The sequence below is a fragment of the Scyliorhinus torazame genome, chromosome 3 (genome assembly GCF_047496885.1).
Source record: "Scyliorhinus torazame isolate Kashiwa2021f chromosome 3, sScyTor2.1, whole genome shotgun sequence".
In the NCBI taxonomy this organism is placed as follows: Eukaryota; Metazoa; Chordata; class Chondrichthyes; order Carcharhiniformes; family Scyliorhinidae; genus Scyliorhinus; species Scyliorhinus torazame.
Window position 1 is genome coordinate 342,388,706 of NC_092709.1, and position 16,117 is coordinate 342,404,822.

At 47.1% G+C, this 16,117-nt stretch overlaps 2 protein-coding genes across 2 annotated transcripts in view; one reads left to right on the forward strand and one right to left on the reverse strand.

Moving 5' to 3' along the window:
• Window positions 1-2,456: 2,456 nt before the first annotated feature.
• LOC140409435 (uncharacterized) lies at window positions 2,457-11,155 on the reverse strand. The gene is made up of 4 exons (XM_072497869.1): window positions 11,090-11,155; window positions 3,522-5,160; window positions 2,856-3,045; window positions 2,457-2,735 (listed from the first exon to the last, which is right to left on the reverse strand). The coding sequence occupies exons 1-2, from the start codon at window positions 11,153-11,155 to the stop codon at window positions 4,213-4,215; spliced, it is 1,014 nt and encodes a 337-aa protein (XP_072353970.1). The 3' UTR covers window positions 2,457-2,735; window positions 2,856-3,045; window positions 3,522-4,212.
• The window catches only part of m1ap (meiosis 1 associated protein), a 151,842-nt gene continuing 143,323 nt past the window's right edge, over window positions 7,599-16,117 (forward strand). The window contains exon 1 of the mRNA XM_072497870.1: window positions 7,599-7,656. The gene's annotated coding sequence lies outside the window, so the exon portion shown is untranslated. The remainder of the gene's footprint in view (window positions 7,657-16,117) is intronic.

The window sequence follows — 16,117 nt, forward strand, 5'->3', positions numbered from 1 at the left end:
GGTAGGTGGATTGGCCACTCTAAATTGCCCCTTTAAAAAAAGGATAATGTTAAACTGAAAGAAGAAACATACAATATGACAAACGTTAGTGGTAATCCAGGGGGTTAGGAAAGTTCTAAAAATCAACAAAAGGTTACCAAAGAAAAAGAGGGAGAAGATAAACTGTTAGGATAACCAGGAACTAATATAAAAACGGACAGTAAGAGCGTCTTTAAATATATAAAGAGGAAGAGAGAGGCCAAAGTGAACATAGGCCTCTTAGAGAGTGAGATTGGGGAAATAATAATGGAGAACCAGGACATGGCAGCGCATTCCAAAAATACGAAATAATCAAGAGGCAAGGGGGAGAGAAAATAAAAACAATAACTGTCACTGGAGAAACATTATTAGGTAAACTAATGTGCGAAAGACCGATAAGTTCCCTGGACTTGATGGGTTGCATCCTAAGATATTGAAGGAAGTAGCTACACCTACCCATTCTCAGGCCCCTCTCCCACAACTACCCGCTTCCCACCCCCAGCCCCAATCCGACAACTATCTCTTGCCCTCGCCTGCACCTACATCTGGTCATACATGTTATGGTCTTATGGTCTAACAGTCTAAGTAGGCCGTACCATGCAGTGGCTATGCTACATTCTGTCTATCACACAATTGAACAACACTGTGTGTGAATTTCAATGCCGATGCAATGCCAGGTGCGTAGGCCATACACCATAATATTTGGCTGATGGTTATAGTTACTAGACTAACAGCAAATTTAAGATAATCCATCAAGCTAATAACATAGCTCATTTGCTAAAAGAAACATACACTGATACGAAGGACCCGTTCTCTTTAAACAAAAAGAATATGTTCAAGATCTTACACCTTTTTGAATTACCTTGGAACTTGGGGCCATCAGTTCCATTGCTCGCTCTGTGGCAGTGCCTCAGCCAATCATATTCCACTTGTCAATCAATCAGCATCCTTTTTCCCTGTAGTATAAATTGTGATTGTTTGCAAAGTCTGTGGTATAATAGGACAACCAATTAGTTTCAAGATCATCATTATAGACTAGCTTTATATTTCGGATTCAGTCATTGAATTTAAATTCCACCAGCTGCCACAGTGAGATTTAAATCCAGGGCGTAAATCTGGGCATCTGTATTTCTAGTTAAGTGAAGCAAAGCTCTTTAGGAACTCTGATTATCCGCAAGGTTCGCCGACATGAACAGGCTTGGATAAGCAACATTCATGATTCCCAAAAATCATGCAATAATTTTTTTAAAAAAATATATTTTATTAAAGTTTTCAAACACAATTTTTCCCCTTACAAATCAACAAAAATGGTAGCGTGATAACTAATATATAATATTGTTTAAATAATATAGTAAACTAACCAAATAACACGAAGTAATGCTCCCCCACCTCCTCTCCCCATCTAGAACACAAACAATTTACCCCCCCCCCGGGCTGCCGCTGCTGGCCATCTATCTTCCCCCTAACTTTCCGCTAGATGGTCGAGGAATGGTTGCCACCGCCTGGTGAACCCTTGAGCCGATCCTCTCAACACAAACTTCATCCGCTCCAGTTTTATGAACCCCGCCATATCGTTTATCCAGGCCTCCACGCCGGGGGGTTTCGCTTCCTTCCACATGAGTAAAATCCTACGCCGGGCTACTAGGGACGCAAAGGCCACGATATCGGCCTCTTTCGCCTCCTGCACTCCCGGCTCATCCGCTACCCCAAATATAGCTAACCCCCAGCTTGGCTTGACCCGGACCTTCCCCACCTTCGAGATCACTCCCGTCACTCCCCTCCAATACCCCTCCAGTGGCAGACACAACCAAAACATATGTGTGTGGTTCGCCGGGCTTCCCCCGCACCTCCCGCACTTGTCCTCCGCTCTGAAGAACCTGCTCAACCTCGCTCCCGTTATGTGTGCTCTATGCAGCACCTTAAATTGGATCAGGCTAAGCCTGGCACACGAGGAAGAGGAATTTACCCTACTTAGGGCATCAGCCCACAAACCCTCCTCAATCTCCTCCCCGAGCTCTTCTTCCCATTTTCCCTTCAGTTCGTCAACCAGCTCCTCCCCCTCTTCTCTCATCTCCCGGTATATCTCGGACACATTGCCCTCCCCGACCCACACCCCCGAAAGCACCCTGTCCTGGATCCCTTGTGTCGGGAGCAGCGGAAATTCCCTCACCAGTTGTCTTGTGAACGCTCTCACCTGCATATACCTAAAGATATTTCCCCGGGGCAGCTCATACTTTTCCTCTAGCGCTCCCAAGCTCGCAAACGTCCCATCTATAAATAAGTCTCCCACTCTCCTGATTCCTGCCCGGTGCCAGCTCTGGAATCCTCCGTCCAGCCTCCCTGGGCCAAACCTATGGTGGTTCCTGATCGGGGACCACACCGAGGCCCCAGCACACCCCTCTGTCGCCTCCATTGCCCCCAGATACTTAATCCTGGTCTGGTCCCCGTGTCGCCTGGGTTCCCTCCGCCGCCATCTTGCTCCTTTCTTCCTTCTGCCATTGCCCTCGAGGATTCTTCGAGATCTGGCCGCCACTGCCGATATTTTTCTTTTTCGCTGGGGGGACTCCCTGTTGCCTCACCCCACACTGGGTTTCGTCCCGAAAAAATTCCCCGTTGGGGCTCTTAAAAGAGCCCGAAGGTCCGTTCGAGCTGGAGCCGCCGAAACGTGCGGCTTAGCTGGTCATCGCCGCAACCGGAAGTCATGCATTACGTGTGCCCTGTATGAAGTTTAAGATGAATATTTTGGAACAACGATAAATGAGGTAAATCATCAGGTATATTACCATCTCCCCTTTCTGAAAATCCAAACTTAATTTGCAGATTATCAAATAGAATACCTTCTTTTGGTCACTTCATTCCTTCTTTGACTTGCTGTCCTCTGTTGTCCGTTTAAACCTTGAGATGCTTTTCCATGTTAAAGTTGTTAAGTAAAGGCTTGTTGTTGTTGTTGAAAACAAATGGCTCATTGTTTGCCAGCCAAAACTTCAACAGGAGCCCAACAGAACAGCTAGAACGATAACCTAAAACCTGCCAGCACAAAGATTCTTGGATTGTTCTTTAGTGTAGTGTTACAAATACTCAAACAAGACCAGTCAAACGGTGGGACCAAAAACAAATTGACCATAGGCACAGCCCTGAGTGAACCTGCCCAATAAGGACAGCTGGTGCAGGACCTAGTTGCAGCTCCATGCCAGATAGGAGGCTGAAACAGTGCAGAAGGTCAAGGACACAAAGTTTAAAAAACATTAAGTATGATGTTTGCTGAGGGCAAGCTCTGCCCTGTAACTTGGGAGAAAGATAGAAAGGGTTCATGCTGGATCTCATGAGCATTCATTTCGACCCATGCAAATCCCACTGCAAATCCTGCCTTATCCCATTGCCACCACAATCCCCTCACATTCCCGCCCAAGAGAAACTTGCAAATCTTCAGCATAAATCTACCTCTGACCCTCAACGACCCCCCCCCCCCCCCCCCCCCCCCCCCACCCCCCACAAACACACACCAAAAACATCTGCAACCAGGACACCCTGCTTGGCATAAGAGGCAGTTGGAGGTCGCATTGAGCAAAAATGGCAGTTACCGCTTGGTTCAGTGGTACAACTGCACGTGATTGGGCACACAGAAGAGAGATTGGCGGAAGAAGATAGGGAAAAAGTAGAGTGGAAGGTGGAAAAGAGCAAGATGGGTGGAAATGAGGAGGAAGGTTTTGGGCAAAAAGGAGGGGATTTGGTAGATGGGAGGAATCAAGGAAGAAGGGAATCGGTCAGTGATAGATAAGAGAGGATGGAGATCAAGGGGAAATGTGTGGAGGAAGGGTAGAGAGGTGTGGGGCAGAGAGGGAGAGCAGTGGGCGGAGGGGTAAAGGTTCGGTGGAAACAGAGATTTGGATGAGAATAGAGTGGGAGAGATGTGGAAAAGGAGGGAGGACCAATAGAGGTTGGGAGGGGAATATGTTGGGAGACAGCTGACGGGGAGAGAAAAGGAAGGGGGTAGGTTGGGGCGATCGGAAGGGTTAGGTGTGGGGAAGGAGGTTGGCAGGGTGGTAGGTGTTGCTGTGGGGAGGGGGAGTTGAGACAGGGCTTGGTGTGGGAGAGGGGGTAGGATTGGGGGAGGGGTTGTGAAATGTGTAAGTGTATGGGAGGGGGTGTGGGAAAGGGGGAGATGTGAGGGAGGGGGTGAGATGATGGAAGGTGTCACTGTGGTGGGGTTTGTGACAGGCGTTGGTATGGGAGGGGTGTAGGGAAGGGGTTAGGATTGGGGTGAGGGGTTGGGAAGTGTGTAGCTATGGGGTGAGAAGAGGTATATGTGGGGGAGGGAGGGTGAGAAGGGGAGTAGGAGTGATGGAGGTGGAAGGGGGGGTTGGGAAGGGTTAGGTGTGGGAGAGGAAGTTGGGGAGTGGGTATGTGTGAGGGGCATTGGGAATGGGGTAGGTGTTGTGGTGGGAATAGGGAGAGTAGAAATGGGGTAGATGTGTGGAGGGGAACAGAAATGAGGTAGGTGTGGGGAGGGGGTATGTGTTGGGGAGGAGAATGGGGTAGATGTGGGCAGATGAATGGAAATGGGTTAGGTGTGGGGAGGGGGTATGTGTTGGGGAGGGGAATGGAAATGGGGTAGGTGTGAGGATGGGGTATGTGTTGGGGAGGAGAATGATGTAGATGTGGGCAGGGGAATGGAAATGGGTTAGGTGTGAGGACGGGGTATGTGTTGGGGTAGGAGAATGGGGTAGATGTGGGGAGGGAAATTAGAATATGGTAGATGTGGTGGGGAGGGGAATGGAAATCAGGTAGGTGTGGGGAGGGGCTATGTGTTGGGGAGGGGACTGGGGTAGGTGTGGGAGGGGCTTTGTGTTGGGGAGGGGACTGGGGTAGGTGTGAGGAGGGAGTATGTGTTGGGGATGGGACTGGGGTAGGTGGGGAAGGGGACTGTGGTAGGTGGGAGAGGGGACTGGGGTATGTGGGGGGAGGGGACTGGGGAGGTGGGAGAGGGGACTGGGGTAGGTGGGGGAAGGAGACTGGGGTAGGTGTAGGGAGGGGTATGTGTTGGGGAGGGGACTGGGGTAGGTGTGGGGAGAGGTTATGTGTTGGGGACAGGACTGGGGTAGGTGGGGGGAGGGGACTGGGGTAGGTAGGTGGTTGAAGGAACTGGGGTAGGTGGAAGGGGAACTGGAGTAGGTGGGGGAAGGTGACTGGGATAGATGTAGGTGTGGGGTGGGGACTGGGGTGGGGTGGGGACTGGGGTAGGTTTGATACAGGGAACGAGGTTGGTGTGAGGTGGGGACTGGGGCAGGTATGGGGTGGGGATTGGGGTAGGTGTGGGATGGGGTGGGGTTGGGGTAGGTGTGGGGTGGGGTGGGGACTGGGGCAGGTGTGGGGTGGGGATTGGGGCAGGTGTGGGGTGGGGACTGGGGCAAGTGTGGGGTGGAGGCTGGGGCATGTGTGGGGTGGAGGCTGGGGTAGGTTTGGGGTGGACTGGGGAGGTGGGGACTGGGCAGGTGTTGGGTGGGGACTGGGGGCAGGTGTGGGGAGAGGGTTGGTGTGAGGTAGGGACTGGGGTCGGTGTGGGGTGGGGACAGGGGTAGGGGTAGGGCGGGGAATGGGGCAGGTGTTGGGGTGGGGATTGGGGTAGGGGTGGGGACTAGGGTAGGGGTGGGGTGGGGACTGGGGCAGACGTTGGGGTGGGGAGGGGTTAGGGATGGAGACTGGGGCAGGTGTTGGGGTGGGGAGGGCGTAGGTAGGCGGTGAGGTCTGGGGGTCGGTGTGGTGTGGGGTGGGGCTGGGACTGGGGCACGTGTGGGTGGGGACTGGGATAGGGGCAGATGTTGGCGTGGGACTGGGTAGGGGTGGGGACTTGTGTAGGTGTGGGGATTGGGGTAGGTGTGGGGAGGGGACTGGGGTAGGTGTGGGGTGGGGACTGGGGTAGGGGTGAGGACTGGGGTAGGTGTAGGGTGGGGACTGGGGTAGAGGTGGGGACTGGGGTAGGTGTAGGGTGGGGACTGGGGTAGGTGTGGGGTGTGGACTGGCGTTGGGATGGGGCGGGGACTGGAGTAGGGGTGGGGAGGGGGTAGGTGGGGTTGGGGACTGGTATCGGTGTGGTCAGGGGTGGGGACTGGGGCAGGTGTGGGGTGGGACTGGTGTCGGGGTGGTACTGGGGTCGGTGTTGGGGTGAGGACTGGGGTAGGGGTGGGGACTGGAATAAGGGTGGGGACTGGGATAGGGGCTGGAGTAGTTGTGGGGTGGGGACTGGGGTAGGGGTGGGGTGGGGACTGGGGTAGGTGTGGGTGGGTTGGGGCTGGGGTAGGGGGTGGGGAGGAGGTAGGGGACTGGGGTTGGTGTGGCCTGGGGTGGGGACTGGGGCAGATGTGGGTGGGACTGGGGTCAGGGTGGTACTGGGGTCGGTGTTGGAGTGGGGACTGGGGTCGGTGTTGGGGTGGGGTCTGGGGTAAGGGTGGGGTGGGGACTGGGGTAGGTGTGAGTGGGGTGGGGACTGTGGTAAGGGTGGGTGGGGACTGGGATGGGGGGGTGGGGACTGGGGTAGGTGTGGGTGGGGTGGGACTAGGGTAGGTGTGAGTGGGGTGGGGACTGTGGTAAGGGTGGGTGGGGGCTGGGATATAGGGGTGGGGACTGGGGTAGATGTGGGTGGGGCGGGACTAGGGTAGGTGTGAGTGAGGTGGGGACTGTGGTAAGGGTGGGTGGGGACTGGGGTAGATGTGGGTGGGGTGGGGACTGGAGTAGGTGTGGGTGGGGCGGGTGGGAAAAGATGGTTGGAATGCTCGAGTAACTGTCAAAAGTGACCGCGAACCGTCGCTGCCTCGTGAGCCGGCGGCTGACGGTATTCCAGCCAAGGAGAGGCGGGAAAATGATTTGCCGGCTGTCCACCCAGAGGCGAGAGGCAAGGTGACGGAAATAGATGTCTTCAATCACAGGCGGGCAGTTCTGAAGCAGATCTTTGTTTCTGCTGTCAGAACCCGCTTTAAGAAATACACATTTCATCGCAGAAACACTGCTTGCGTTTCTCTTGAAAAAAGTTGATGCTTTTTTGCATGTATATTTGCGTGAATTTGGTGCATCTATGAGGGGGAAAAAAATGAAGATTTGTTTCCCCCCCAAAAAAAACACGATTGCCATCAGTTGAAGGTGATTTAAAAACAAAATTGTTTTATTGGATGTGAGGCTCGCTGGCTGGGCCAGCATTTATTGCCCTCCCTAACTGCCCTCCATTTCAGAGGGCATTGAGAGCCAACCACATTACTGTCGTTCTGCAGTCACATGTTGGCCAAGCCAGGTAGGGACAGTAGCTTTCCTTCACTAAACAAGGTGGATTTTTACAACAATTGACAATCGTTTCATGGTCATTATTAGACTTTATACTTCCAGATTTTCATTGAATTCAAATTTCACCATCTGCGGTAGTATTTTGCTGCCCTGTGATTCCAGAGATGGGAGGAGTCATTTAATGATATTTGATGTGAGAGTTCATTCATTACGGCAATAAACTAAGGAAGTTGTTCTTTAAAATGTATTTTTATTTTATCAAATGAACTACCATCGCTCACCATTGTGCTTTTTCTTGATACAGATAATCTTCCTGTGCAAACCATACCACTATCTGGTGCGGTGCTGAGCCCTACAGACCAATAGGTACCACGGACAAGCTGTTTTTTTTGCCCAGGTGATAGTTAAGTCGAGTGGGGTTGGCCAATGGTTCTGGAGAGGAGGAAATCAATCAGACGTTCCTGCTTTTGATTGCTGTTTAGTGATCACCCGGGTGTAAAAGTGCATAAGTGTAAATATGGGTAAAGATAGGATCTTGCTGTGATTCCCCTCTAACGTTACATGGTTTGCTGGTATTCAATGTTCAGAGTCTCAAATTAATGGCCACTTTTGGAAGGACTGACTTGATGGTTAGAAGAATGGAGTACCAAAGCAAGGAATTTAGGCAAAATCTTTTAAAATTACAGGTTTGGCCTCATCTGGAGCATTGTGCCCAGTTCTGGCCACAGCGCTTTTGGAAGAATATGGACAGGTTGCGGAAGAGATGAGGATCAGAATGATACCGGCGATTTCAGTCACATTAAGAGATTTGAGAGGCTGGGTTGTCTACATTAGATAGAGGAAGTTAAGGGGAAAGACCAGCCATGATCTCATTGAATGGCGGAGCAGGCTCGAGGGGCCAGATGGCCTACTCCTGTTCCTAGTTCTTATGTTATTATTATTTTAATATAGGTCTTCAAATTCATGAAGGGTTTTGATAAATTTAATTGTGTGAAGATGTTTCTGCTGGTAGAAGGATTTGGAACCAGAGGACACAGATTTAAGGTAACTGGCAAAAGAAGACAAGAAAGCAAATGAGGGACATATTTTGACACAATTATTTTTTGTGATCTGGAATGCAGCCCCTGAAAAGATGGCGGAAGGACCTTCAGCATCAACTTTAAAAGGGCAATTGAATAAATTATTTAAAAGACTAAAGGCGGCATTTTACAGCCCTACCAGCCAGCGGGATCTTCCAGTCCCACCGAAGGTGAACCCCGCAGCGGTTTGACCAGTGGCAGGAAGGACAAGTCCCGCAAAACACCACCGTCATCGGCGTACCGTAAGATTCTGCTGGCGGCCAATAGTGAGCCGCCTGCACCCCCACAAGGAGGGACCAGAAATTTGCTGCAAAAGGGCAGGAGTGGGACTAATTGGGTAAATCTTTCAAAGAGCTGGAACAGTCACCCTAGACCAAATGTCCTCCTTTTGTGCTGTATAATTTTATACTGAGGGGTGCTGGGCTCTTAGAACTGTATCCAGCAAAAGTCAGTACCGTCAGTCAAAGAGAGAAATAGGAATTTTTAGAATCGTCGGCCAAACTTTCCTGGCCTTTCCAGCCAGTGGGATCTCCCAGTCCCGCTGACGGCGACCCCCTGCCATGGGTTCTCGCCAGTGGAAGGTGCAAATAATGGGGAACTCTATAGGCAGCAATGTGACCTGAAGATCCTGCCAATGGCAGGCTTTCTCTGTGAAAAATGCTGCTCATCTGCTATTAATGGAGCTTCAGTCTGGATACACTTGTCTCCATTTATATATATATATTTCTATGTAGATGGTTGTGCTCTAGCCACAGGTAAGTTCTAGCTATTATTAATTGGAATTAATTCTATATACATTTAGACACAAATGCATTTGCAGTACCCATCTCTTTTCAGTGTATTTTTCAATGACTCTTTGAAATTCTCTACCCCAGAGAGCCGTACATCCTCTACTGTTCAGTATATTCAAGGCAGAGATTGATAGATTTTGGATATTAAGGGATATGGGGATAATGGAAGCTAAGTTAGAAGATCAACCAGTATCTGAGTAAATGGAGGAGCAGGCTCAAATGGCTTACTCCTGCTCCTATTTCTTTTGCTCTTATATTCATTTGGTCTATGAAGTGATCTGAGCAATATATTTTTATGCGAGTTGACTCACATTGTATAACTACAGTATAAAAGCACAGCTCAGGCATGCAATAGTAGCATTTTCATTTAATCTGTAATAAATGTTAGTTTTCTACATATAATGCTTCAGTCCCTCCAAATCAGCCGCCTGCTAAATTTAGTATAAAGACCAGGCGGCTGAACGGTAGGGTGAACGCTGGTTTATTCATGGTCAAAAGAATCTGCCCTAAGGTAGTACATGTACACACAGTATTAGTCCCATTCAGGACTACCAACATACTGGTCCCTGTCCAGGCTGGACTTGATACTAGATGGACCAAATGGGCTCCTTCTGCACTGTAGGGATTCTATGATCCCTCTAATCTGTTGCCTTACTCCCTACGAAAGCCCTTGTAATAAACTAAAGCCAAAAAATCATTCCCATGGTATGCGTTTTTATTTATCTGAACTAAGACTTATGGGGTTCACTTGTTTGCAATAAACCCCAATTGTAAATTACATAATGTTTCTACTTAACCATATGGAAAAAAAGAACATTAATGTTGAATTCAGATAGTTTATTAACCATTAAAGAGGTAACAACTCAGAAAGATAAAATGCAAAGTATCTATTAGTAGTAATTAACAGTAAGAGGTGAAAGCTTAACTTTAACAATTGAACAGACTTCTCACCACCCTTTTCAGACCAAATTGTGAAGCGCCAACTCCAAAAACATTGAAGACAGCTCTCAGCACTTCTCCATAAACATCACTCTCTTCACACCTCTTCTTTGATTCTCGTAAACATCACTCTTTTCCTTGCTATTTCTCTCTGCCTTTCCCTCTCCCTCTGCCTCTTTACAACTGCCCTGCCTTACTGAAAATGGCTTACAAATTGAAAGCCCACCTTAGCCAATGGTTGGAAAATAGCCAATTGGTCTATAACTTGTCAATAATGAAATAAGAATTAGCCCATTGGTTTTTAGGTAATTACGCATGTGGTCTCAGCTTCGCAACAATGCTTCTTCGCAATCAATGGGCCAAAACAGAGTCCGTTCTGGGCAGGATTTAGGGGGTTGTTCCTGATGCTTGTAGCGATGGGAATGACCCTGCTATCTAACCGCACTCTGGATTTTTTGGGCCGCACTCAGTCGTATTTCCTGCACTGAGGAGTTCTGCTTCATTTTTAAATGGTGCCCCGATCTTTCGGCCTCTTGACGTGACCCCCGGATCCCCCCAGTGCTCCAACTCATCTGTTGAGGGGTCGTAGAGTCCCCATGCCCCACCTCATATGGGCAGGGCACCCCTGGACCCATCTACTTTATGAATCCGACTGGTTTCCAATAATACTGAGATTTAGGTTTTATTAAAAAGGCTTTTCATCAATCTAAGCAGAAAATGCTTAAGCATATATTACTTCAAACTAGTGATTTGAAACTACTAACAATAGTGGCATCTTCATTGTCTAGAGCAGGGTTTTTCAAAGTGTGGGTTGCGACCAAGTGTCCATAGGGTCACAGAGCGTTCCCATGGCCTTCCTGATCATGGGAGAAGCGTCCAAAGACCGCTACCAGTTTTTAACTCGAGAATAGCAGCCGGCCGCTACTGACTTTTATATGACAATTACGCAGTTTTCCAGCCATAAGCAGCAATGTTAAGCAAGTCAGGTACCCTGCACATACACTTGACATCAAGCGCCTTGTACGTATGTGCATTTGCCGTGAAATCATCTTCCATTTTCTAGCTGCTAGCAAGCCAGGCAAGAGGACTGTGAAGATGGATCATTTTGTTACAAGTAAGAGAAAGCCAGAGACACAAATAGTCAGCCTACTGGACAGGATCTCAACCTACAGGACTGAAAGTGGTGGAGAGAGCTGTTCAGGACAGTCCACAGCAGGATAGAGCAGTGCTAGTGTTAGCTCTGTACCGATTTCCATGGCCTCTGGTGAACATCCTACCTGCACCATTTTAAAATGGCGTCCCAATCTCCTTCTGTACGGAGGAGTTCCGGCAAGCGGCCTCGTATGAGAATTCAATAGCATGTTGTTACTCGGCGCTCAAAGTGGCGGGAAACCGGCCCCCGATTGGCATGGCATGAATCCCGCCCCTGCCTGAAATATGGCGGCGGAGCGGGATTCACGCCGCCCCCCCCGAGGATTCTCCGACCCAGCAATATCCCGCCCCATATTTTTACTGAATTCAAATGTCACCATGGTGGGATTCGAACCCCGGACCCCAGAGCATTACCCTGGGTCTCTGGATTACTAGTCTAGTGACAATACCACTGTGCCACTGCCTCCCTTAAGAGGGGAGTTTGGCACAATGAATTTGTAAATGATTTGCTGTGCTGCCTGACATTACCAAAAAGACAGGTGGCGCACAGATTTTTGAAGCATTGATTAGTTACATGGTTGGAAAATGTGGGCTCGCCTGGATTCGTTGCTGAGGAATCACAAGTGGTATGGGCGAGGCATTTTCAGAACCCCAAAATGTATCATGGAGTTCAACCAACTCTCCCTTTAATGGATTTGTTGCTTATCCGAGCACACGGCTTTTCCTTAGGTGTGGGATTACAATTATGGACACATGGGCTTTTAAACACAAAACACTATTTATTCCATGAACTCAACTTAACATCTTAAATAAACATTGGATCTCTTAACACCCCTTACCTCAAAGATAACTCAGCAAATATTGCAACAGTAAATAACTCTTTAAAATGTTCCTTCAAACTTCCAAGAGACTTAACACCTTTAAACAGTATCACATCAGGTTAAAGGATATATATATTTTCTGTAGAATGGCAGAGATATATTAGCTTGGTTGATTTCAGCTCCAGCACTTGCTTTCTTCGTGCAACTCTCTGGACACACATAGACACACACACACTGCTTTTTAAACTGAAACTAAAAACCTGCAAAACTAAACTGCAAAATGGCTGACCTGACCTCAGCCCCACCCACTCTCTGACATCACTGTTTTCATAAAGGTACATTGCTTAAACACCCATGTCTTAAAAGTACTCTCACATGACACCTCCCCCCAAGAAAAAAAAATAAACCATCAACTTCAAGATGCTTTCATTTTTCGCTTTTGCACCATCCACTAAGAAATGTACACAGTAAATATACCTTTTCCTTTTTTAAAAAAACAACACATGCAAACAGGTATAATAATATAGTCCATTTTTCTTTCTTCTTCGTCCAACCAAAATCCTTCTCGATTGAGTCTCTTTGAACAATGTCTCTGCACGATCCATCCATTCCTCTACTCCTTGGCATTTCTCTTTAGAATCAGATACTTTAGTTCAATCTGACCACAGAGTCCCTTGCAATTCACCAATGCAGGAACATTGGTGATCACAGCTTTCAGGCAGTCCACTGTCCATTGAATTTTTTACGTTTCTTCAGCAATTCCATCAGTGGAGTAATCACGCCACAAAACTTTTCCACAGCTGTTCGATCCAATCCACTCATGCTAAGAAATCGCCTTATTTCACTTTGTCTTGAGGATAACGGAAACTCCGCAAGGAAAGTGATTCGGGCTTCTCCAAATTCACTTTCGGCTAGGTTCATCACCAAACCCACCTCCTGAAGTCGATCGCAGAAGTCCATACGATGCTTTAAATGTTCTTTCCATGTCTGGAAGTTGAAAATAAAAGCAGATTGTCCCACTTTCTCCATGCAATCCTTCAATGGTGGGACAGGATGAGAGTCCGTTCTTGTAACTGCAATCGCCTTTCTATAGTCCACACACAGCCGTTGGGTACTATATGGTCTAGGTACCATCAGTATGGGTGAGCTCCATTGGCTGCAACCCACTTCAATTATGCCATACTTCAGCATACTCTCAATCTCTGTTAACCTGTGCCAATTTTAAAGGATTAAGTCTATATGGATGTTGTTTGATAGGAACAGCATTTCCCACATCTACATCAGGTATAGCCATCTTAATACTTCCCAATTTATCTCTACAAACTTGCCCATGTGATATTAATAACTCTTTCAGGTCAGTTTGTTTTTCCTCTGGAAGGTAACTTAACAATTCGTCCCAATTTTTAAGAACATCCTCATTTTCCAATTTTACTTGAGGTATGTCAAATTCACAGTCATCTGGATTTGGTTCGTCACTTTGCGTTAGAATAATTAAAACCTCCTTTTTCTCTCCTTCCCTTTCAAAGTACCTTTTAAGCATATTCACATGACACACTCGGTGAGTCTTCCTCCTATCTGGTGTGTTTACCACATAATTCACCTCACTTAATTTCCTTTCAATCTGATACGGTCCACAAAACATAGCTTTTAAAGGCTCACCCACCACTGGCAAAACTACGAACTCTGGATTTCTTGTCCTCTACCCGTTTCATCACATTTTGTGCAACTTTCAAATGTTGTCTAGCCAATTCACCTGCTCTATTTAATCGTTCCCTAATATTTGACACGTAATCCAATAGTGTAATTTCCGATTTCTCACCCATCAGTTTTTCCTTCATCAATTTAAGTGGTCCTCTTACTTCATGACCAAAAATTGGATCACTTGGACTAAATTTGGTAGACTCATTAGGTGCATCCCTAATTGCAAACAATATGAATGGAATTCCTTTATCCCAATCCTCTGGATAATCTTGACAATACACCCTCAACATTGTCTTTAATGTCTGATGCCACCTTTCTAACGCTCCCTGCGATTCTGGATGGTACGCAGTTGATTTAAATTGTTTTATTCCTAAGCTATCCATAACTTCTTTGAATAACTTTGAAGTAAAATTCGTTCCTTGATCCGATTGAATTTCTGTGGGTAGTCCATTTCTAGTAAAGAGTTTAAGTAACTCCTCCACAATCCTTTTAGCTGTAATATTAAGTACTGGAATGGCCTCTGGAAACCGAGTAGACACATCCATTACAGTCAAAAGATATTGATTCCCACTTTTTGTTTTAGAAAGCGGTCCTACACAATTGATTAGGACCCTTCTAAAAGATTCCTCAAATGCTGGAATGGGTATTAAGGGCGCTGGTTTTATCACTGCTTGAGGTTTCCCTATCACTTGACATGTGTGACATGATTGACAAAATTTAACTACATCTTTATGTAGTCCAGGCCAATAAAAATGTTTCTGGATTTTAGCTTGAGTTTTCCTTATTCCCAAATGACCTCCCACTGGTACCTCATGTGCAACTCGCAACACCTCCTTTCTATACCCTACCGGCAATACTACTTGATGAACTTCTGCCCACTTTTCATCCGCCTGCATATGGACAGGTCTCCATTTTCTCATCAAGACATCATTTTTATGGTAATAACACTCTGGTATACTCTCAGATTCCTCTTCCATATATGCTTTCTGATATATCCGTTTTATTTCTACATCTTTCTGTTGTAACTCCACCAATTTTCCTGAACTAAAAATATCCGCCTCATCCTCCACCTGTTATTGTTCTTTTTCAACCATCTGATCAAAAATTGTTTCTGATAATTGTACTTCAACTTCATCTTCACTCTTTGATTTCTCCTCTTGTCTTCATAGAATTTACAGTGCAGAAGGAGGCCATTCGGCCCATCGAGTCTGCACCGGCTCTTGGAAAGAGCACCCTACCCAAGGTCCACACCTCCACCCTTTCCCCACAACCCAACAACCCCACCCAACACTAAGGGCAATTTTGGACACTAAGGGCAATTAATCATGGCCAATCCACCTAACCTGCACATCTTTGGATTGTGGGAGGAAACCGGAGCACCCGGAGGAAACCCACGCACACACGGGGAGGATGTGCAGACTCCGCACAGACAGTGACCCAAGCCGGAATCGAACCTGGGACCCTGGAGCTGTGAAGCAATTGTGCTACCCACAATGCTACCGTGCTGCCCCACAAGTCACATTAACCTGTGACTTTGCGACCTTGTTACTAAACAATCTGGAACAATCCCAGAATATTCATCCTTCCACACTTCAGTTGACTAATTTTCCACTGGCTTATCAACCACAGTAGGCTTCACTCCCACCTGCGATCCAGCAATATCATTACCCAAGATAAACTGTATTCCTGGACAAGATAGTTTCTCTATTACTCCTACTACCACTTCACCACTCTTCACTGGACTTTCCAACCTTACCTTATATAATGGAACGCTACTCCTCTCACCCTGAATTCCACATATCTCCACCTTTTCTGGCAACATTCTTCCCAAACTACATAATTCCTCATCTCTTACCATTAAAGATTGACTAGCCCCTGTATCTCTTTAAATTGTGACTTCTTTACTTGCTCCTCCTGATACACGTGAGTAAACTTTACCCACACAAGTAAACTCTTTAAAGACATCTGGCACCTTCTTAACAATTATTTCTTGAACAAGCTGTACAATAATTTGCACCTCCTTCGCTTCCCTTGGGTTTTCCTTTACCACTCTAACAAACCCCACTGCCTTATCCTGTTTTACCACATCAGCCTTCCCAGTGCTTTTCTTCAACCACCAACACTGTGACTTTACATGGCCTAGTTTATTACGGTAAAAACATTTGAAACTTTTCATTTCTTTTCCACCCGCCTGGATTTCTTTTTTAATCTGAGGTGCACTCTCTTTATTGTCTCCCATCAGATCACCTTTACCTTTACCACTTGAGTATTTCTCATGTCCCCAGTTTCTGTCCCTCACCGGCTGAAACTGATGTCGTAAACCGATCTTTGATTTATGAACTAA